General features: G+C 37.8%; 1 protein-coding gene and 1 pseudogene across 1 annotated transcript; both read right to left on the bottom strand.

Annotated features, from left to right (window-relative positions):
* Positions 1-3,772: 3,772 nt before the first annotated feature.
* On the bottom strand, positions 3,773-4,747 carry LOC124976416 (olfactory receptor 11G2-like). The gene has a single exon (XM_047539300.1). It carries the CDS (start codon positions 4,745-4,747, stop codon positions 3,773-3,775), a length of 975 nt encoding a protein of 324 aa, XP_047395256.1.
* Positions 4,748-21,297: 16,550 nt separating this feature from the next.
* On the bottom strand, positions 21,298-24,026 carry LOC124976415 (origin recognition complex subunit 5-like; annotated as a pseudogene).
* Between the last annotated feature and the right edge of the window lie 492 nt (positions 24,027-24,518).

The raw sequence follows: 24,518 nt of genomic DNA, 5'->3' as shown, positions 1-24,518 counted from the left end.
TTGATTCTTTGTCACTTTGATGGTCAACCATCTAACTTTTTGAGTACAATATAAATATGTGTATGCATATTTTTCTTAATAATATTTACATTGGGATTCTGTTAGTATGTGACCTTTCCCATCAGTTCTTATCCTTTTAATTTCAGTAGTAACTTAGAAACCAGTTATCTCTGCTGTGTAACCTATTCCAAGAAGACAGTCATTCTTAAAAACAAGGGAGATTTTTAGGTGTTTGAGGTTCAGATAAATTCTTCAAACATAAGTGTGAATCCCATTTTTCTTTCGACTCTTCATGATTCTCACATTTTTCTCCTTTTCCATTACCTGCTTTCCTTGTCCTTTCTTCTCCTTCTGGAATCACTGCCAAGGTAATTAGCTGAGGCTCCATTGCATCTCCAGTTTGCTTGCTGGAGCTCACGGAGCTCAGAGAATAAAGCTCTGGGTTGCCCTATTCTGAACGTCCCAGGAAAGGCTAGACTCAGGACAGAGAGGATGTGCTGTGCTAGAGCTGTTTCTTGGGCAGGGCTTCCTCTTCCATGTGACCTCCTCCCAATTTATCATGAGTGAAAACCTAGTGAGTCTGATGCTCAGCTATTTAGGGGTTACTACCACCTGACTTATAACCTACTGGGGCTCTTTGTGGTCATTCAGGAGTAATGATCTATTTCCATAATTTTAGAGTGAGGATAATTGTTAGGGTCACTTATGAAACTAGTTGTGTTTTTATAGTCTACTTTGAAAGCAGAGCCCAAGAGAAAGAGTGGGCTGTTTCTTATGAGAGGTGGTCACATTAAGGAAGAAAAAGCAGGGAGAGTGAGGACAGGATAAAAAGTCATGGCAGAAAATGCAGACTGGAGATCAGGGCCTCTGGACAGCACAGAAAATGTCTCCCAGAAAGAGGAATGCTTGATGTATTCATCTATCTCTATTGACCTCCATAACATCTCAAGTTGAATCTGTGCATAGGCTGTGGGTCTCTGGTGGCTTCTGAGAAACTGGGTTTGAGAGTTATGTGGTATGTTTTGAGTGGAACGTGGTCATTGAGTTGAGATTTACATTAAACTGTACAAAATACCTGCAGGTGAAAATAAAAGCTCACCAAAAGCATCTTCTACAATAATCTTTTTTCTCTACTGTTATTTACTAATTGCATGACATTATGAAACTATGGAACCTCACTAAAACTGTTAGGTTAGTTTTCTAACCTATTAGTAAGATATTGATAAAAATATGCCCCAGAGGGTTGTAGGATATAATTGTAGGTGCATATAATAAATGAAGTATGAAGTGACTGTCCTCAAATCATATTCAGGGTATAATAGTTCCATGAGGGCACTGAGTGGAAAGGAAATTATTCTGTATACATTGGATAAAGATCTTTACGAAATACATCTACTTTGAAGAGTTACTATGCTTATGATATTACAGAACATTTCACAAATTGCCTTTTTTAAATGTAATACAACATCTGCTGTATTAAATATGAATTCTCCCATTTCCTATTTGCTTCACATGGAGTATGTCTAGAAACAGATACTTGAAAATTTGGAGACCATGAATACAAGTGGTTTGTCTTAATATAATCAACTGATGAATACTCCGAAATAGTGCACATTATTGAACTAAATGAAGTAGGCTGCAGTGCTACAATCTGCATAAAAGGAAGGTAAGTGTTTATTTGGTTTAAAAAAAAAAACAGTCATTTAAGAAAAAAACTTCAGATTTTGGTAGCAGTTGGGGAGAGTGTGTAGAGACAAGAAATCATGTACTAAGTAAAAGAGCTTTTTATTTATATCCTTATAAAGAGTTCATGTCTTAAAAAAAAAGAGTTCATGTCTTAAAATATATTAGACAACTTCGAAGTTAAAATTTTGTTATTATAATATTTTTAATTTATAAGTTCAAAATTTAACAAAAGTTACTAATTTGGATTTCATTACATTAAGTGGCAACAATTTGAGTTATGAGGTAAAAGTTTTCCTGGGATACAGCTAGTCTGAGATATGCAAAGCCAAGTTAATTATTGTTTCACAGTTGATTACAGAAAAACACATCTTTACAAACAGCCTACACACACCTTCATAAACAGCTTAACTAAACACCACCCATTTTTCATCTCCTTTCCTCTTTGTCTCAGAAAGATAAATGACTATAGAATGAATGAAACTTAGGAATCTAAAGTGAATTCAAGGTTAAAAATAATCAGGAAGGAGTCAGCATCTTATAACTACACTGAAAATATTTTGGGTGTGGTTGTAAATTAAGCATTTATCTAATGAAAACAATTTGTTCAGGAAATTATTCACATTTTATTCACTTTCTTTCAGTGAAATACAAAGAAAAACAAAAAAGAACCTGCCTCAAGAGAGTTGGGTTAGTCAGATGTTTGTCACTGTGACAAAATACCTAGGAGGAAAGATTTATTTTGACTCCCAGTTTTAGAGGTTTCAGTGCTTGGTCACTGGTTCCCATTGCTTTGGGCTTTTGATGAGGCAGACTGTCATGGTGGGCAGCATGTGGTGGAGGAGAGGTGCTTAGCTCATGGGAGCCATGAAGAAAGAGAGAAAGGAAGGGACTGGGGATAAGATATACTCTTCCAGGGCATGGCCCCAGTGATCTATTTCCTTCAAGGCAAGGCTTACCTCCTATAGCTTCCACCACTTCCCAATGGTTCATTCAATTATGAACCCATCAATGCATTAGTTCATTGATGAGTTCAGAACCCTCATGATCCAATCATTTCCCAAGTACCCATCTCTGAATTGAACATTGCTACACTGGGGATTACACCTTGAACGCATCAACCATTAGGGGATATTTTAGATTGAGACCATAGCAACATCTCCTCTCTCTTGAAACTCCTCAGAAAGCATTTCTGTCAAAGTCCAGACAGCCTCAAATTCTTTCTTCTTTCTTAAAAGAAGACCTACAACTATAGTTGTACCTTGCTTTCTAATGCAAGTAAGTTTCTGCCAGCGTAAATACAGCTCTGGAAATTGCATCTTATTTACTGACTGTCTTTCATTACATTTTAGAGAGTTAATGAAAGGATTGATGACCAGGGTTAAAATAAAAAATATTGTCAAACTAACAATTGTGATTACATACACTTTAAAGAAGAAAAGATTTTTAGAGAAGATTATTATAATCCTTAAATATGTCTCAAAGCAAAAATGGTGAACTAGAATCTGGTCTTGCACCTGTTATGACATTAGTTTATAGCAAGGAGAGTGAAATCCTGATGCGTGCCCAGAACTTTACATTTAGTGCATCTATTTTGGATAAAAAATAGCTACTGAAATTCCAATTTGTATTGTGGGTCCTGAGTGACCTCCCATTTATCATCTAGGTAAAGCTATTAGTTTGTTTTGTTTTGAAATCCTTACAGTAAAAACATGTATTCTTTGGAGGTGGATGACAAGATGACGCCAGTATGGCTGGACTTTGTTCATACAGAAATCCTTCCTCTAATTTGGTAACCAGTGAAGAACAATACATGTAGGTTTAGTTTTGAAGCAAGTCTAGGACCTATATTACATTTTTATGTGCTCACCCATTTCTGAAATACAAAGTGTATTTATGCTGCCTTTTAGAAACTGAGTTATATGTGAAATTTCTAAGACAATTTTATTTCTTCAATAAGGCTAACCCATCAGAGTAAATAGTAATATTTAAGATACAGGGGGCTTTATTAGCAGTTACCTAACCAAAATAACTTAATTCTCCAGACAATGTTCTCACCTACATCTGATTAGGTAGGTTGTGATGGAACTTAGATAACCACGATGTTTGATTTATGTTTTATGAACAGTATTTCAGTCCCAAAGACTCTCCTTAGGGCAGCTTTCATCTCCTTGTTCCTCAAGCTATATATTAGAGGATTACACAGAGGTGTTATCACAGAATAAAATAAGGTAATGATTTTTTGCACTTCCACTGGGTGTCTTGATCCAGGGCTAACATACATTAACATAATAGAGCCAAAAAACAGAAACACCACGGCTAGATGAGAAGCACAAGTGGAGAAAGCCTTGCGTTTGCCTGCTGCTGTGGGCATCCTCACCACAGCTAGAATCACCAGAGCATAAGAACAAAGGATAAAGAGAAAAGTGCCAATCATGAAGAAAGCATTGAAGGCAGAGTAAATGGACTGGGTGGTGGTGTCTTCCGCACAGGACAGCATCATCAGTGGGACAGGATCACACATAAAATGGTTGATGATATTTGGACCACAGAAGGGTAACCGGGAAATGAGAACAACTGGAGTTATAAAGAGGATGAACCCACATGACCATCCAAAGACGACGAGGCCAGTGCACAGTTGCCGGGTCATGATGCGTGGGTAATGCAGAGGACGGCAGATGGCCAGGTACCTGTCAAAGGCCATGATGCAAAGGAAGAAGCCCTCATCACAACCAAAGGAGAAGAAGAAGTAGAACTGTGTGAAACAACTCACAAAAGAGATGGACTTGCTTGTGGAGAGGAAGTTGGCCAACATGTTAGGCACGGTGGAGGTGACATAGCATATTTCCAGGAGAGAGAAATTCCCCAGGAGGATGTACATGGGAGTGTGAAGGCGCCGGTCTGCCCTCACAGCACAGGCGATGGCTGCGTTGCCCGTCAGGGTCAGAGTGTAGGTTACGAAGAAGAGCCCAAAGTAGAGGAGCTGCCTTTGTGGGCTGGAGGGAAAGCCCATGAGGATAAAGTGGCTAACAGAGAGCTTGTGTTCTTGGTTGGACACATTCATTGTTGTAGAAGTCATGGAGGTGACAGAGGTTATTGCTGTTTAATGTTGAATGTTGTTTTTTCCTGGAGACATCAAATTTCTTATTTGTTGTTATTATTTTCCTTGCCATCTTACATTATAATTATACATAATGATAGGATTCATTATGCCATATTCATCTATGCATGTAACATAATTTGATTAATCTCATTCCCTAGTACCTTCCTCTGACCTCTTGTTCTACTAATCTCCTTTCTATTATTATTACTTTAATTTAAATTAGTATATTATAATTATGTATATTTGTAGAATTGTGGTATTAACTTTTAAATATTCTGATGAAGTAATAAACAATGAAGTGTCTATTCAAATTCAATAAGTTGTAATTTCCAGAACCTTTTCCTCAAGAGTATGATTTTATTTTGTAAATTGCAAATAATAAAGAAATAAAAAACATACTAGAGCAAACCAAACAAAGCCAAAATAAGGTGGTATTTGTAATTGATAAGTTGCTTCATCTCTATTTCTGTGTTTTGTTATATGTTTACCATGTAGGGCACAGTGCATACAAATCAGTGCATGTGAAATTCTTTCTAAAGTATGATATAAAGATAATTTATTAAAATTGGTCATATTGATAATGGTACTAAGTGAAGTGCTACTCACATTAAAATATTTCCAAAGGTCCTGACTCACGTTGATACAATGAACGAAGCCGGCTTATTCCTCTTCTTGCCTTCTTGTGGTATTTAAAATGATTGAAAGGACTTTTCTGGTTCCACAACATATGGTTTTATATGATATTCATTGCACGTTTTGGTGTTTAAGAAGTGTTTTTCTCTCTATCAAGACTGCTGGTTTCAGCTACACAGTAGAGAGGAAGAGTCCTACACTTTTGTGCCTGAGGTTCTCTGGTTGAAAATTTTGATTCATTCCCATGTGAGTGTGAAAATGAGATGTGCTACTTGGAGCAAATGACCTTTGGAAGAGAAATTTCTGTGAGGGATTATAATATGTAATGTGGACAATTTTGCTGCAAAAGTGCTAACCTGTAATCCCAGTGATTTGGGAGGCTGAGACAGGATGATTTAAGTTCAAGGCCAGCCTAATCAATTTAGCAAGGACCCTAACCCTCCAAAAAGAAAAACCTTGTAGCTCAGTGGTAAGGCACTGCTGGATTCTATCCCTTGTGCCAAAACAAAGCAAAACAAAACACCATGGAAGTTGTTTATTTGTGTGTGTGTGTGTGTGTGTGTGTGTAGCTTCCATGTTATTTTCTTAATAGCTGATTTCTGTACTTGCTCTTTTGCCTCCTTTTTGCATAAAACACATTTTTTTTAATACTCATTGTAGGTATTCTCCATTGAAACAACCTTGAAACGTGATTTTTTACTTCACTCACCTGTACCACCCCTTCACAGTCTGTTGTTACTGAAATGAAGTTTAACTTTTACATATCTTTTTTGCTTAGGATCCTGCTGTTGGTGATCACGTTTTGTGTCTAAAGTGGAAAGACTTCTGTTGGTACAGTCTGTCCTTTGTATCTGTGGGTTCCACAGCTGTGTTTTCAATAAACTGCAGACTGAAAAAAATAGCATTTGTGCTAAACAGAGATGTTTTTCCTTGTCATTGTTCCTCAAACAACACAGTCTTACAACTGTTTGCAAAACATTTACATGGTATTACATATTATAAATCATCTAGAGATGGTTAAAGGCATATGTGAGGAAGTGTGTAGGTTATATGCAAACACTACAACACTTTTTGCAAAGGGCTTGGATATCTGGTGATTTTGTATCCATGGGGCATTCTGGAATCAACCCCACAGATATTGAGGAGCACCGATATCTCATTGCCTGTAGAACTATGCAGAATGTGTGAAGCGTGCATGCAACCTGATGGCTCAGTTTATTTGTTTCATCTATCAATCACACCATGACAGGTGGAGAAGTATGGGAATATGGCAGATACTGTAATATCTCTAACTGCAAGGGTTGTCTGTATTTTTTTGTATTTTTTGTTTGTTTTAATGGATATGAAGTCTCCATTGATTGGTTCTGATCATATAGTAAGATTAAAACAAAATGCTTACTTACGTTTTTTATCCTGAATGACTATGATTTTTCTCAGGGGAGGCTGTTGTACAGTATTGGAGGAAGAATGAATGCCATTTTTTTTTTGAGACAGCAAGATGAATCTTACCCATTTCCAGTCAATTATTAAAAGTGAAAAACTTAGTGCCTTCAAGTTGAAACCTTTAAATTTCACTTGTATACATATATTGTGATTATATGCATAGGCAGAGAGAAGGCAATGATGTTAGTGTAAGACAGTGAATAAGTTTCAAAGACATCCTTACCTGGGGGATGCTTACACATGATAATGTTGCAGTCTTTTATTGAAGCAGATATTCACTTAGCTGCCCTGTAAGTCTTAGCAGTTGTTCGATCTCTTCACAACTAATTTGCCTGAATGTTTAAAACTTATTTTGTATTATGCCCCCAGGATTCTACTCAACTTTAATGATTTATTTCACTGACATTGAAACCCGATCCTCATATATTAAATTAAAGACAATACTTACCCTGCTTGAATCTTTTGTTGTAGTATTTCTCAGGGATACTAAATTACAATCCAAAGAAGGTCATATAGTGCACCAATAAAAAAGCACACAGATGAAACATGGGTTTGTCTTCTAAAGAAGGGTTGTGCCACATGAAACCAAAGCAAATTAAACTAAGTGAAACTGACAGCAACATGATGGCTGCTCAGATAAGATATTAGAGTAGAATCAGAGAGTTCCATGTTTCCTCCATTGAAGAAGCAACAAAATTAATATGATACTGATACTAAATCTACCTCTAAAGATTTATCAGTTACACATTTTCACACAAAACTCCCAGGTCTCTTTGTAAACAATACTCAATAATATTTTAAAAAGATAAGGAAAGTAGATAAATATGTTCCCCAACATTGAAACAAAAAATTAATATTTTTAAGTTTTCACTTTTGAATTTTTTTAAATCAAATATTTACATATTTAGAGCAAAAACAAAGCATTTGCCAGTAAATCCACTTATGCATAATACTTGACACTTGTTGTGATATGGTATGGCAAATTTTAACTCACTTGCTGGTATGTGCTGAGAGGAAAGTTCTTCTAGGTTATTAAAATAGTGCCCCTGAGGGTGGAAGAGTGTGAGGGGCTTCTGAGAATTGGACCATGCAGTTTGGAACCTGCCATGAGTTCTGGAGGGTAAATATGAAAAGATTTTTATCTCCTTTGCTTCAGTACTCATACTTATGGTCAAGATAAAAGTCCAGATAAAGGTAACTTTCTGTATTTATTTACTTACATCATGGCCTTTTGAGAGTTAAGGATCCTCCCCTGATATTATTAAAGTACTTCTTTGGCACATAAGACAGTTTTGTAATTTTATTTATTCACAGTGAAATCCTAAGACCAGCCATTCCCTGAGGAATACAGCACTTGCAGAAATAGGTTCTTACCCCCTCTTGGCTTTAAATAACAGATATTGCAAAAGGTTCCTGGGGAATAATTAAATGAAATAAAACTTGTAAGACTACAATAAGAAGATCTACCATCTGAGCTACCTTCTATTTTGAAGGACAATATATCCTTTGCCCTCCATTAAGAGATCTCAAATTTGTTGTTCAAGGACATGTCAGTTGCATCATGTTCACCATTGGAAAGGTAGCATTTCAGGTGCTAAGACAGTTTCTGTGCTGTTTAACAAACTTGTATGGAGTGATTAACAGATAGTGTGCCCCCAGTGGGGGAAACAAAAGAGAAAAATCCTGTCTACCTAGAGAAGTTCAGTTCAGTTCAGTTCAGTTCTATTCAATTCAATTCAATGTGTGTGTGTGTGTGTGTGTGTGTGTGTGTGTGTGAACAGAAAATGAACAAAATTATTAAGGAATAAGTAAATTATATATATATATATATATATATATATGTTTCACTTGAGAAATATGAAAGGTGGAGTGGGTTGGGGATTGCAGTAGGGATATTGGTCTTGTAATTTTAAACAGAGTTTGAAGCAGACTTGAAAAGGCGGAGGAATAGACCCATGAGGACAGGGACAGGCAGGAGGAACAGTAGCTGCTGGAGACTAGATGGGGGCATATGCCTGAGATAGCAGAGAAAAGCAGGGAGATCGTTACTGCAGCAACATGAACCAGGGACATGGCCCCTTTCTGATGCCGGGCTTCCTATCTCCTTTTTATAGCATCTATATGTCACTGTAGTTTTAACTCACATTTTTGTTTTCCACAAGATTTCAAGATTTCAACATAATTGATTCTCCCATAGGACCTGTTAGAATTTAACCAACATTTGCAAAGCATTCTCTGGATTAGCTTTAATTTTTCTGATTATAGCCATTGACATTCTGCAGCCTTATAGTTCTGTGATATTCTAAACAGCAGATGGTTTCAGTACACACCGAATGTCAAAGCAAATAAATAAATAAAAGAAACATCTAAGTTGAGCAAGAAAATTCTTATTCATTTTGTTCCTGGAATGGACCTGATATTAACGTTGGGAAGCAGCGCAGAGGAGATTGGAAGGATGACTCATCCCATAACCTTAGTCGTGTCTGTTTTCTCTGGTACTGTGTTGCATGTTTCCATCACGCAAGCCTGTTTCTTCCATAGGCTGCCTTTTCACTCTCGACTTGCTCTTCTTTTGTGCAGAAGCTTTCTATTGTGATGGAGTGTTACTTGTTTATTTTTGTTCCTTTTTTGCATGTGACTTTGGCATCCTGATCATAAAATTATCACCAACCAAGGTCATGAAGAAATCTGTATGTTTTCTAGGTCTTTGACATTCTTAAGTCTTTTTCTTTCTAAATTTTTTACTTGTCAATGAACCTTTATTTTATTTATTTATATGTGGTGCCAAGAATTGAACCCAGTGCCTCACACAGCGTCTACAGCGGAGCCACAACCCCAGCCCCATTCTTAAGTCTTATACATCAGTTTTTAATCTATTTTGAGAAGATTTTTGGGTGTATTGTAAAATAATCATTCAATATTTTTCCTTTTTTTGTTATTTTTTTCTTTTTTTATTGTAAACAAATGGGATACATGTTGTTTCTCTATTTGTACATGGAGTCAAGGCATACCATTTGTGTAATCATAAATTTACATAGGGTAATGTTGTTTGATTCATTCTGTCATTTTTTTCCTTCCCCCCCACCCCTCCAACCCCTCTTTTCCCTCTATACAGTCCTTCCTTCCTCCATTCTTATCACCCTCCTTATCTCTAATCCTAAACCTAACCCTAACACTAACGCTAACCCCTCCCACCCCCCATTGTATGTCCTCATCCGCTTATCAGCGAGATTATTTGTCCTTTAGTTTTTGAGATTGGCTTATCTCACTTAGCATGATATTCTCCAATTTCATCCATTTGCCTGCAAATGCCCTAATTTTATCATTCTTCATGGCGGAGTAATATTCCATTGTATATATATGCCACAGTTTCTTTATCCATTCATCAACTGAAGGGCATCTAGGGTGGTTCCACAATCTAGCTATGGTGAATTGAGCAGCAATGAACATTGATGTGGCTCTATCTCTGTAGTATGCCAATTTTAAGTCCTTTGGGTATAGGCTAAGGAGTGGGATAGCTGGGTCAAATGGTGGTTCCATTCCAAGCTTTCTGAGGAATCTCCATACTGCTTTCCAGAGTGACTGCACTAATTTGCAACCCCACCAGCAATGTATGAGTGTACCTTTTTCCCCACATCCTTGCCAACACCTATTGTTGCTTGTGTTCTTGATAATTGCCATTCTAATTGGGGTGAGATGGAATCTTAGGGTAGTTTTGATTTGCATTTCTCTAATTACTAGAGATGTTGAACATTTTTTCATATGTCTGTTGATTGCTTGTACATCTTCTACTGTGAAGTGTCTGTTCATTTTCTTAGCCCATTTGTTGATTGGATTATTTGTATTCTTGAGTTCTTTATAGATTCTGGAAATTGGCACTCTATCTGAAGTATGAGTGACAAAGATAATCTCCCACTCTGTAGGCTCTCTCTTCACATTACTGAGAGTTTCCTTTGCTGAGAGAAAGCTTTTTTGTTTGAATCTATCCCAGTTGTTGATTCTTGCTTTTATTTCTTGTGCTATGGGAGTCCTGTTAAGGAAGTCTGATCCTAAGCTGACATGTTGAAGATTTGGACCTACTTTTTCTTCTATAAGATGCAGAGTCTGTGGTCTGATTCCGAGATTCTTGATCCATTTGAATTGAGTTTTGTGCAGGGTGAGAGATAGGGGTTTTAGTTTCATTCTGTTGCATATGGTTTTCCAGTTTTCCCAGCACCATTTGTTGAAGAGGCTATCATTTCTCCATTGCATATTTTTGGCCCTTTTGTCTAGTATGAGAAAATTGTATTTATTTCAGTTTGTGTCCGTGTCCTCTATTCTGTACCATTGATCTACCTGTCAATTTTGATAACAATACCATGCCGTTTTTGTTACTATTGCTTTGTAGTAGAGTTGAAGATCTGGTATTGCGATACCCCCTGCTTCGTTCTTTCTACTTAGGATTGCTTTAGCTATTCTGGGTTTTTTATTCTTCCAGATGAATTTCATAATTGCTTCCTCTATTTCTGTAAGGTACATCATTGGGATTTTAATTGGAATTGCATTGAATCTATATAGCACTTTAGGTAGTATGGCCATTTTGACAATATTAATTCTGCCTATCCAAGAACATGGGAGATCTTTCCATCTTCTAAGGTTTTCTTTAATTTCTTTCTTTAGTGTTCTGTAGTTCTCATTGTAGAGGTCTTTCACCTCTTTTGTGAGATTGATTCCCAAGTATTTTATTTTTTTCGATGCTATTGTGAATGGGGTAGTTTTCCTAATTTCTCTTTCTGAAGATTCATCACTTATGTATAAAAATGCATTGGATTTATGAGCATTGATCTTGTGACCTGCTACTTTACTGAATTCACTTATGAGTTCTAAAAGTTTTCTGGTGGAATTTCCAGGTTCCTCTAAATATATAATCATGTCATCAGTGAACAGGGATAATTTGAGTTCTTCTTTTCCAATTCGTATCCTTTAATTTCTTTGGTTTGTCAAATTGCTCTCTGGCTAGAGTCTCAAGGACGATGTTGAATAGAAGTGGTGAAAGAGGGACATCCCTTTCTTATTCTAGTTTTTAGGGGGAATGCTTTCAGTTTTTTACCATTTAGAATGATATTGGCCATGGGCTTAGCGTAGATGACCTTTACAATGTTAAGGAATATTCCCACTACCCCAATTTTTTCTAGTGTTTTGAGCATGAAGGGATACTGTATTTTATCAAATGCTTTTTCTGCATCTATTGAAATATTCATATGATTCTTATCTTTAAGTCTCCTGATATGGTGAATGACATTTATTGATTTCCGGATGTTGAACCAACCTTGCATCCCTGGGATAAAACCCACTTGATCGTGGTGCACTATCTTTTTAATATATTTTGTATGCGATTTGCTAAAATTTTGTTGAGAATTTTTGCGTCGATGTTCATTAAGGATATTGGTCTGAAATTTACTTTCCTCGATGTGTCTCTGTCTGGTTTAGGTATCAGGGTAATATTGGCTTCATAGAATGAGTTTGGGAGGGTTCCCTCCTCTTCTATTTCATGGAATAGTTTGAGGAGTATTGGAATGAGCTCTTCTTTAAAGGTTTTGTGGAACTCGGCTGAGAACCCATCTGGTCCTGGACTTTACTTTGTTGGTAGGCTTCTGATGACCTCTTCTATTTCATTGCTTGAAATAGATTTATTTAAGTTGTGTATGTCCTCCTGGTTCAGTTTAGGTAATTCATATGTCTCTAGAAACCTGTTGATGTCTTTGAGGTTTTCTGTTTTGTTGGAGTATAGATTTTCAAAATAGCTTCTAATTATGTTTTGTATTTCAGTAGTGTCTGTTGTGATACTTCCTTGTTCATTCCGAATTTTAGTAATTTGAGTTTTCTCTCTCTTTCTCTTTGTTAGTGTGGCTAAGGGTTTATCAATTTTGTTTATTTTTTCTAAGAACCAACTATTTATTTTGTTAATTTTTCCAATTGTTTCTTTTGTGTCAATTTTGTTGATTTCGGCTGTGATTTTAACTATTTCCCGTCTTCTACTACTTTTGGTGTTGTTTTGCTCTTCTTTTTCTAGGTCTTTGAGCTGTGTTTGTTGATTTCTACTTCTTTTGTTGAATGTGCCCCATGAAATAAATCTTCCTCTAAGTACTGCTTTCATAGTGTCCCAGAGATTTTGATATGATGTGTCTTTGTTCTCGTTTACTTCTAAGAATTTTTTTATTTCCCTCCTGATGTCTTCTGTTATCCATTCATCATATAATAGCATATTATGTAATCTCCAGGTATTGGAGAAGTTTCTGTTTTTTATTCTGTCATTTATTTCTAATTTCAATCCATTATAGAGTACAAGGTAGTATCTCTATCTCCTTGTATTTGCTAACAGTAGCTTTGTGGCATAAAATATGGTCTATTTTAGAGAAGGATCCATGTGCTGCTGAGAAGAAAGTGTATTCGTTCTTTGTTGGATGGTATATTCTATATATGTCCATTAAGTCTAAATTGCTGTTTGTGTTTGAGATCTATGGTTTCTTTATTCAATTTTTGTTTGGAATATCTGTCCAGTGGTGAGAGACGTGTGTTAAAATCGCCTAGTATTGGTGTTGTTGTCTATTTGATTCCTGGAATTGAGAAGGATTTGGTTGACGTACATGGATGAGGCAATGTTTGGGGCATAAATATTTATGATTGTTATGTCTTGCTGATTAATGCTTCCCTTAAGCAGTATGTAATGTCCTTCTTTATCCCTTCTGACTAGTTTTGGCTTGAAGTTCACATTATCTGAAATGAGGATGGAGACTCCAGCTTTTGCTGTGTCCATGTGCATGGTATGTTTTTTCCCATCCTTTCACCTTTAGTCTATGGGTATCTCTCTCTATGAGATGAGTCTCTTGTAGGCAGTGTATTGTTTGATTTTCTTTTTAATCCAATCTGCCAGTCTATGTCTTTTGATTGATGAGTTCAGGCCATTAACATTCAGGGTTATTATTGTGATATGATTTGTATTCCTAGTCATTTGACTCATTTTTGTTTTTTGACATGACTTGGTTTCTCCTTTATTTGGCTATTCCTTTGGGCTAGTTCCTCCCGTTGCTGATATGCATTGTTGTTTTCATCTCTTCCTAATAAAATATTTTGCTGAGAATGTTCTGTAATGCCGGCTTTCTTTTTGCAAATTCCTTTAGCTTTTGTTTATCATGGAAGAATCTTATTTCGTCGTCAAATCTGAAAGTAAGTTTTGCTGGGTATAAGATTCTTGGTTAGCATCCATTTTCTTTCAGGGCCTGGTAAATGTTGTTCCAGGCCCTTCCAGCTTTTAGGGTCTGGATTGAAAAATCTGCTGATATTCTTGTTGGTTTTCCCCGAATGTAATTTGATTCTTTTCTCTTGCGGCCTTTCAAATTCTGTCTTTATTTTGTATGTTAGGTATTTTCATAATAATGTGCCTTGGTATGGGTCTGTTGTAATTTTGTATATTTGCAGTCCTATAAGCCTCTTGTATTTGGTTTTCCATTTCATTCTTCAGATGTGGGAAATTTTCTGATATTATTTCATTGAATAGATTGTTCATTCCTTTAGTTTGTTTCTCTAAGCCTTCCTCATTCCCAATAATTCTTAAATTTGGCCTTTTCATGATATCCCATAATTCTTGTAGATTCTGTTCATGATTTTTTACCATCTTCTCTGTTTGGTCAACTTTGTTTTCAATTTAAATATTTTTCTTCAATGTCTGAGGTTCTGTCTTCCAGGTGTTCTATCCTATTGGTTATGCTTTCTATGGAGTTTTTAACTTGGTTTATTGTTTCCTTCATTTCAAGGATTTCTGTTTGTTTGGTTTTTTTTCAGTATCTGTAATTCATTATTGAAATGATCTCTTGCTTCCTGTATTTGGTGTTCTAACTGTTGATTGGTGTGATCATTTAATGCCTGCATTTGCTCTTTCATCTCCTCCTTCAATGCCTGCATTTGCTCTTTCATCTCCTCGTTTGCTTCCCTGATTGTTTTAATTATGTATATTCTGAACTCCCTTTCTGACATTTCTTCTGCTGTGCTGTCATTGGGTTTTATTGATATAGTATCTAGGTTTGTTTGGGACATTTTCTTCTCTTGTTTTCTTATATTGGTCAGATATCAGTGGGACTCTGAGATATTGCAGATTTCCTCTATTGGCTTGTAGTGTCCCTGTAGATTTCCAGTATATCACCTCCCAGCCTTCAGTAGCCTGAGTCTTGGAGGAACTTGATAATGCAGTGCTTCTGAAGAAAGCTGCCCCTAGCACGCTAGTGGTTCCAGGTCTTGAAGCTGGCTCTATGCGGAAAGGCTCTCACTGGGCGGTCTGCTCCGAGAAGCTGGCCGTGAAAGGAGCCTGCCGCTGGAAGGAGCAGGGCTGCTTGGGAAAGTCCCTGGCTGCCCTGTCCTGGTCCCTGAAGCTGCCTGCGGGCTGGAGCTCTGCCCTGCTCTGATAAGTCATCCCCATCCAGGCCTGCCGCCCAGGCTGAGCTTCACCCAGTGGGGGAGACTTGCCCTGTGACTCTATTTCAGTCTGAGTCTCTCAATGCCTCCCCTTCTGGAATCCTGCATTCTGGAGCGACAGGAGATGCAGTAACCCTCTAGTCCGCCATCTTGGATCACCTTGTGGAAAGAGCCTCCCCCACTTTGTTATTGATGTCACAATTTACATCTTCTATATATGTGTATCTACTATTGTATTGTTGAAATTATAGTAATTTATACCATTTTGTCTTTCGACTTTTAAATTAGAATAAAGCATTTTGCACAGCACCATTCCATTACACCACCATTGTCTGTAATTTTTTTTTTATGTATATAACTTTGCCAGTGTCCACAGGCTTTAGTGTTGATGTTTAGTGTCTTTTGTTTTAAATTTGAAGACCTTTCATATGTTTATGTAGGGCAAGTGTAGTGATTAGCTCGCTCAGCTCTTACTTGCCTTTTCTTCATTTTCTGTAGCACAGAAATTATGTTCTCATAATCATGTTCTCTCATCTCATCTGAGCTCTAATGTAACCTGTAGAGTTTAGATGCCTAGGACGGAGAAGTTCTGGCAATTTTTCTCTGTCAGTATTATTTTGTTGCCTCGAAATTATCTCTTTGATTTTACTTTTGGTGACTTAATTATAATATGTTTCACTATGGACTTCTCTTGGATACATCTTATTTGGTATCCATTGGCCTCATAAATCTGTATGCTCCTTTCTCTTTTTAGATGTGGCAAGTTTTCAGTCAGTATTTCTATAAGTAAATTCTATCTTTCTCTCCTTCCTTATTTCCTTTCTTCCTCCCTCTGTCCCTCCTTTCTTTTTTCTTTCTTTCTTTCTTTTAATTTTTACTGAAATACAGTGGTGGATCCCAAATGTACTGCTGCCAGAGGCTATCAGGCTGTCAGCTAACTGCTCTCCTCACAGCTAGTCAGCAGATTATTCCTTGAGGCTAGCTCTGAGTAGCATACCTCCAAGGTAGCCAATGTTGTCATGTTTCTTTATTCTCTTCCAAAGGTACTAGTTCTTAGGTCTTTTCTTGACCATGACATTTGTGAATCACACAGGCCAGTCATTTTGTATAATGTTCTTCAATTTGCCTTACATAATTCAGAATTAGATTCAGGGTAAGTATCTTGGCAGGCAGAGACTCTACATCCTTCTAGTGTATTGTGTCATCTACATGATTTCAGTTTCCATTTGTGATAATGCTCACTTTGATTCAAACAGTGTTTGCTAGACTACCCCACCATAAAGTAAGTCTTTTCCCATATATTATCAGTTAGCAGATTACGAGGAGCTACTTTGAGTTATATAAATATCGAATTGCTCATCAAGCGTCCAATTTACTCATTTATTTATATCCCTATGTTCTCAAAATTATTTACCAAATGTTACAAATCTGTAACTATCACATCTTAGAAGTCCAAAGTGTCCCTGATTTGGCTGGTGGGAACCTATACCAGCTTACTTTTGTATCATTTTCATTTGCCCCTATAATTCTTCAAGCACTTCCTTGATTTCTGGCAACCAAGTGCACATTCCAGGATTGTTTTGTATTTTCTGTATTCTAACCCCCAAATTAGCCATTTTTTTCAGAAAGTTCTTGTTCCTTGTGGTAGAGCACAGTAGGTGTGCTCATTGTTATTGGAGCATCACTGCTCCCAGGCCCTATGTTGACAGGTCTATTTCTATATTTATCCATATATATTGGAAACAATGAGTTCATGCTGATATATACAATCCCATTCCACTTATTCTAGTCTTTCAACCTTTCTTTACTTGTTACCTCGCTTTTCTGGGAGCAAGAAACCTGAATTCTGTTATATGTAATGATTAACTTATTTGCTAATCTTCCTGTATGCCACCATCCTTCCATTTCTTTGTCTGTGAAGATGGACTTGACACCCTGCTTAGGCATGGACACCTTTCACCAGGCTGTCCACACACTGATACACTTCTAATTCTTATTATTTTCCAAAACTGCATGCTCAATTATCCCTCCCCTACCACCCTCCAAACCTTCTTGGACTCCAAAACTTCCATCTTGGTCACTGCATGTATACTCTCCACCAGACACCCACATCTCTGCTAGATCTGATGACTGAATTATTCAAAAAGGGAAGGAAAGAAGAAGAAAAAGAAAGGAGAAGATGAAAAGTGCTTCCTTCTTTTGAATAGAAATGAATATTATAGTTATTCTGTAATGTTGTTTCTCCCAAGAACCTGATGGAACATTTTAAATGACAGATTGTGCATTAATGCCTGATGGCAGAATGAGATGACTCTTTTGGGGAATACATTGCACATAACTTTCAAGTCAGAGAGATGATTGGTCATGGTGAGGATAGAACATGGTACACTGTGTTTTTATTTCTGATGGCCCAAGGAATCATAATCTTTTATACTGTGACTGCCATTGGCCTATCATGAGATTGTATCTATTTCTCCTGTTCTTCAATGTAGGCTGGTCCACTGACCCTTATTGACTAATAAAATGTGATCGAGTGATGCTGTGGAACTTCCAAGTTTTGGCCTTATGAGATCTATAGCTTCTACCACTGCAGCTCAAAACACTTGGAGCAAAACTAAGATGCTCCAGTTGAAGCATTATCTGAGCTTCCAGCCAACATTCAACACCAAGTAGCAGCCAGCCATTTAAGTGATGATTCCTGTCTGCTTCAGGTGTAATCATGCTTACACACTGGGCTATTACCATGTGGAGCAAAAATGTTTCCCAGATGAGTGCAGTAAATCCACAGACTCATTGAATAAGATAAATGATGTCAGTTGTTCTAAGTCACTAAGCTTTGGTCGGTTTAATATTGCAGTCATAAATAATCAAACATGCTAGGATACTGAAATGTGAAATGGGGACATCTGTGTGAACTTTGAATAAGTTAAGAATCTTGAATCTGTCATTCAGCCTACTTTCCTGTGGGTAATCCCAGGTCTGAGAATATTATCTGTTCTTCATCTCTTGATTTAAAGAACAGACTTCTCTGTCTTTCAGAAATATTCTGCTCATTTCTTCTTTTTGTAAGTGTATCATATTTAGGGATCATTAGGTTTCTCCTTTAGAACATTGTATTTTCCACCTGGTAATACAAATTCAACTTTCCCTTTCCTACTGATACTGCCGGTTATCTTGATGAGTCCTACTTCCTCAGATGTTGAAGTATAACAGCAGTGAAGCACACCGAGGCAAGTGTAGAGTAGAAAGTAAGAAACTTTATTGAAGAAAAGTAAAAACAGACTTCTCCTGGGGGGAAGAAGGGATCCAAAGGCAGAATCCCTGGGATGAACAAATCTTGCCCTTTTTATAAGTTTTGTTCTCCTGTTCCTTCCCCCTTATCTCTTTCTTTCCTGCCTAGTGACTAGGCTGTTTTGCAGGTGAGATGGCAAAAAAGTGAGAAGCAGATGGGCAGGGGGAGGGCCAAAGCGATTTAGGCAGTTAGGTCCCAGGGATCATTAATTAGCAACTCTTTGCCTGCAGTCCTTGGTAAGGGCAGGTAAATTTGGTAATCAGTGGACTCTAGAGGTCTCTGACATTCCATTCTCTTGGAGGGGAGGAGCAGTCTCCAACTTCCCAGATGCAGATGACTTTCATGGCCTTCATTTTCTCCATTTGACCTGATTCCTTATTTCTACACTAGCGACCTGTCCCCAATTCTGGCTTTGGTATTAGAGGGAATTAAAATTCTAATTTCATGTTTTAATCACTGAGTTCTGTCATCATGTCATCCAAAAAATATAAGGGGAAAAAAGAGGTGCTGTATAAGATTACTCTGGCAAGATTTTCAAATAAATATTTCATGTGTATTCCATTGTAGGGCCCAACATATGGACATGCGAATTTGAAAATGAATGATATCACATGTCTTTTTTTATAATCTAAAATGTATTTATAGATAAACATAATAAGTGTTCTGACACTTTTTGCAGCAATATTTATGATGAAGTAAACATTGAGTCAGCACAGGCAAGGGACTCCCAGGTGAGTACACTTTATATTTCTAGAACCAACTTTGGCATGCAAGATTTGGATACCTGAAGCAGCTTTGACACATGCTCATCTTCCCAAAAGATCCTCTTTAGCAGTAATACAAAAAATAGCAAACTGCAGGAAAGCCCCCCTCCCTTTTCTTGTGTACCCTCTCTGGCCATATTCTGCCGCTAGACACTGCCCTTTAGGAACATTAGGGACAATCACAGTGCTTCACTTAACCCTCCCAGGGTGCCTTCCTTCCAGTGCCTGAAGGTGAAGGCCCTCCCTGAATCCATCAGTGAGACTGTCACCTAGTTTATCCTCTGGTTTGGGGCCCACCTGTTACCTACAGGTTGCCTGAGGACTTAAAAAGTCAGACTGAGAATGGATGTCACTAGTGATTTCAAGGACTCCTGAATTTCCCCTTTCAATGGTAGTAAATTTGACTCCCCAAATCCTGAGTACCTTCCCAATTACTTCCTAAGAGAGAGCTCATTGGCCCTTCTTATTCCAGAGATGTGGTGGTTTAAAGTTATTGCCCTCTCCTGCATCTATAGGTCACCCAGGAATGGGACTGATGCTCCCTCTGAAGGTCCAGTGACCATCACACTTCAGTGTGTGGAAGAATCACATGGGGTCTCGTTTTGCACTCAGATCCCCTGGGCCTTTCCCACAAGCCTGTCCTATGTGGGACTCTGTGCCAGAAGATTTTACATGCAGAGTGTCAGGGAGGTGCTACCTGTTAAAAGTGACACAACAAATTCACAGTGGCTTAGAGATAAGACTGGGCTTAAGTGCAGCTTGACTCTTTTTTTCAAGAGTACTAGTGAAAGTTATATCTAATTTGAATCTGGCTACTGCTAGCAGATGTAAAATTTGTATGTATGCCTTTCATTCACTCTGGTTAACACTTAAGTCATTTTGGGGGCTTAGTTCTTAAATAATATTGTTACTGAAGTACTAGCTTTGATAAACAGCTTGATTTAATGAAGAGACATTGGGAGTTGGACTCTGGAGAGAAAATTAATTCATTTTGGACCTCAAGGAGCTTATAGTGCATCAAGTCACTTGAATCAGAAAAAAAAAAATTAGAACTCTATCTCAGCAAAAATCCCATCCAAGAGGTAAACTTCAGATCCTATTCATTTTTAGCAATTAAGTAAATACACCATCATCCCCTGAGGATAGCGATGGGCAGTTTGGAACAAGTTCATACTTCTAAAGAGGAGGAAAGAGGAGGGAGGAGGGTAGTTTTTTGAACCTTCCTTCTTCAGTGAGGCATCTGTGATTCCTTTTAGTATCTTTTACTCTTCAAGCTTTACGCAGGTGGATCCCAAGCCACAAGGTGGCAGAATAATCCTCATAATTTCTTGAGCAAACTGATGGAAGCCCCGGGCCTTTAAATGCCTACTCACTCTGCCTGTTGGCTAGGAGAAATTTAGAGCAATTATCCAGAGTGGCATCACCTAGATCACTAGGTTCCTTCTGTCACCCACCCCAATCTTATTCTCCTTTCAATGCCAACTCATGGATGCTGAAAGTTTACACTTTTTTTTAAAAAGAACTTATATTTATTATATTTTGCAACTATGATCTTTTAAAACAGTGACCTTAGGAAAGCTGCTTTGGCAAGCAACTGTAGAGGCTCCTATGGAGAGGAAGTGAAAAGACTGGGCATATAAACAAGGGATTTTGGCACATTCAAAGTGCAGGGGATAGTTCACAGAGCAAAATGCAGCCCTAAGTAAGTGGGTTTCAGTGTTAGGATAACATCATTAAGAGTAGAACAGATTGTGCTCAAACCCTGCTGTTTATAATTAACACGTTGCTTCCAAATACTCCGTGGTCTCTGGTAAATAATCTTCTGCTCACATTCACTCAGACTAATCAGAATATTTCCATCAGATTCTATGCTGGGCCAGCACCTGTTTAGACAAATCCAACAGAGCCAAAGAACTCCTTTCCCTGGCCAGCTACGTAGTTGGATGAACACAACTTTGCTTAGTCATTGTCCCAGTGTCTATATGGCTTTGCAGCTTGTTTTCACACAAATCATACAAGTATTTTATTATGTCAAAATTCACTGTTCTTGCAACAGCTCTGATGAAGTCTAGTGAAACTGTGCATTTGTATTTTCGTCCTTCAAGCTGATGATCATGGCAAACCAGGGTTAACAGCTGAAGGGTCACTAGAGAGGTGATTTGGGAAAAGATATTTGCTGTCGGAGCAACTCTGTTGTCCATGATGATATATAATATTGCTAATAATTTGTCTAATGGAAATGGTTTTGCCCAGGAGATGACTGCTTGTCTTTTCATGTTTATTTAGAAAGCTGGTTTTCTTGATTTTTCCATTATGCTTAAGGAAGACTCTCTTGTCACTTGTTGCTGGATTGTATGATGCAAGGTATGCAGCAATTAGAATAAACTTAGAGTAGTATGGAAGTTTCACATGAGTATATACTGAGAGAACTTTTAGTTGTCCAGGATCTGTATCATCTTTCTGTAGCTTTTCCCACTGGGAACTTGATATTTCCCTGAGATAAACAGTCTGCATGGCTGTTGGGGTCCTCTCTGTCACATCCCGGTGTGGAGGAGGAAAGGGTTGACTGCCGGAGGAGGATGTTGGTGGTTTTTCTATTACCCAAAAAACTTATCTACTCAATAAACACATGAGAGCCAATACTCTTTTTATGAGAGGGGGTATGACAGGTGCGGCCATACCAACTCTGGCCTCTTTACCTATGGAGTCACCCAACTCTCCTTTATTTATAATATACAGGTAAAGGGGGCAAGGACCAGGAGAAGCTGCTTCTGTGATGGACAGGATAGGGTGAATTTAGGGGCATCATCCTCTTAGGGGGAAAATTCTAGAAGGAGACAGGGAACCACTCCCATGCAGCGCCACATACTTCCTGGCAGTTCCTAGAAGCCAGGCCTCTATGTCCCATGGCTTAACCTAGTCTGATTCTGCTAAATAAGGACAGCTTCCCACACGTGGCTTTCTTCACAGTTTGTGAGTATCACATTTACTGCCGGGGTCCAGCCCTAGCAGGAGTCCATGGGTTCCACACTGGTAAATGGGGCGCGGGGAGACAGCGTCAGCGATGGATGGAGAATGAAAGACACAGACTCTAGTTCTGGTGCAATCAATCCCACTTTATTCTGGGGAAGGCTGGGTTTATATACATTTTTCTTCAGGCTATAATGGCAGTCTTGTGGTTAATATTAAAGAGGTTTCCAAAGCATAGGCAGAAAACAACAACCTTACAGATCATCCTTACCTAATCACAATTGTTTTAAGAATATCTAACTACGTTGATGAGCTAATACAATGTTTATTTCCTTAACATCTAAACTCTATGTGACCTAAGACTATTCTTATTATTCTCGTGGTTAAAGTGATAGACAAGTAATCTCATGTGACCATTTCTATTAGGTCCCTCTGGTTAATATCTAAATTGCTGAGTTAAGGGTTACAGGAGGGCAGCGGTCCCAATGGTTATTGTGTACCAACATTTATTATAGGGGTGACATATTCTTTGTAGGAAGGAAGGAATGTTTTGGAACCTTATTCTCTTACCTCACCACCACACATAAAAAAAAACCATTGTTAAAATTTAACCAGCCTGTTGGAGACAAAGGCAGATCTATAACTATTTTCTCCAGAGGCTTTCAGGGACTCATTGCATGGTTGTAAAATTATTTTTAATTTTGTTAGTGGTAAAGACCCACTGTCTTTCAGATTGTAGGTAATATTTTTTTGAATTTTTGTTGTATTCCCCTCATCCCCTTAAGCAATCCATTCAGACTGAAATGAGTAATATATTATCAGAAAAACACAGCAGAAAAAACACCATGCTCCGGAGCAAAACATCCGGCAATTCCTTTTAGGATGAGCCTTTGCAATCATCCTCCAGAGGATCTTTGTCAAGCACTGGATGGAATTCCAGACGCTGCCGCAATTTACTTGCTTCTCTTTTAACCACACATGCAAAATATTTAGGAAAATTAAGTACTGCTAGATGTCTAAGCTCTTTCAAATCCCGACAAATAGTATAGAAAACTTCAAGAAGAATATTAAGGTAGGCAGCATAAAAATCAGATGAATATTCTAGAGAAGGATCATGGGATAAGATCTTTTGAAGGTTCCTTATGATATAATCAGAGAAATACAGGACAAGTGGCTCAAAGTACCCAGTATTTGGATGAAACTTTTCTCAAATAATTCCACTGAGATAACAGTCACATTTCTGCCTATCAATTCTTGAAACCTAAGAAATTCAGGCAAAAGATTTGCTTCCATATCTCTTAGATAATTCTGCGTTATCTAGAACAATGTTTACAGTCTGATCCTTGAGACTTTCAGCTTTGGTTCCTTGTTTAAACAAGCGAACAAAGTCATTAACTGTTTCACAGGTTATTTCAGTAGAACATGACTCCTCTGAAGAACTAAGATGACTCAACTCATTTAAAATCTTTTCCAAAAGTAGCCTCAAGATAAAGCTTTCAACACAATTCACAAAGACATGTGGGAGCGCTGAAGTTTCCAACAAAGTTCGTGTTACATAGGTCTTTCCGCTGGCAGTATGTCCATAAATAAAAGTCGTTGGAAAGCTGAAATGATGCCTCTCTCCAAACAGAGACTGCAAGGTGGAGACTTGGGACTTGCAACAGAGGACCATATTCTCTTAGTGAGGCATTTTGGCAGGTACCAGGGAAGAGGGGCTCGTGACCAGCCATGTGTCACCAGCGAGAGCCTCTCTTCTGCCTGGTGGTCCTGGCTCCCTGAATGTTTATACTTTGGGAGACACCAGATAGCATTTTGGGTTCCAGACTCCATCTCGAAACCATTTCACATTCAACTCGAGGATCTGTTATAGATAACATCTATTGATTTTCTGCCATTTTAATGGCTATGTAGCTTCTTTCCTATGAACTTTTCATTATTACAATAATCTGTGTACCTCAATATCAGTCCTCATCCTTTTTAGTCTAAGGTGAAATGTAACTCAGGAAAATGCTTCCATAAAATCACATCACTTCAAGAAAATGTTGCAAAGTCAAACTTTCTGAAAAAGCAGCATTCTCCAGAACATTTTCACACATTTCCCCACTGCAAGTTTAGAGATTGTATGTTTATACAATAATTCTTCAGCTTTTTCCACATGCTTTTTCTTATCTTTCTCTTCTTT

This window comes from Sciurus carolinensis, chromosome 2 (assembly GCF_902686445.1).
Source record: "Sciurus carolinensis chromosome 2, mSciCar1.2, whole genome shotgun sequence".
In the NCBI taxonomy this organism is placed as follows: Eukaryota; Metazoa; Chordata; class Mammalia; order Rodentia; family Sciuridae; genus Sciurus; species Sciurus carolinensis.
This window is presented reverse-complemented; position numbering and strand designations above follow the sequence as displayed.

Coding starts and splice junctions, on each gene's coding strand:
- LOC124976416 (XM_047539300.1), bottom strand. CDS start 4,747: ATGAATGTGTCCAACCAAGAACACAAGCTCTCTGTTAGCCACTTTATC.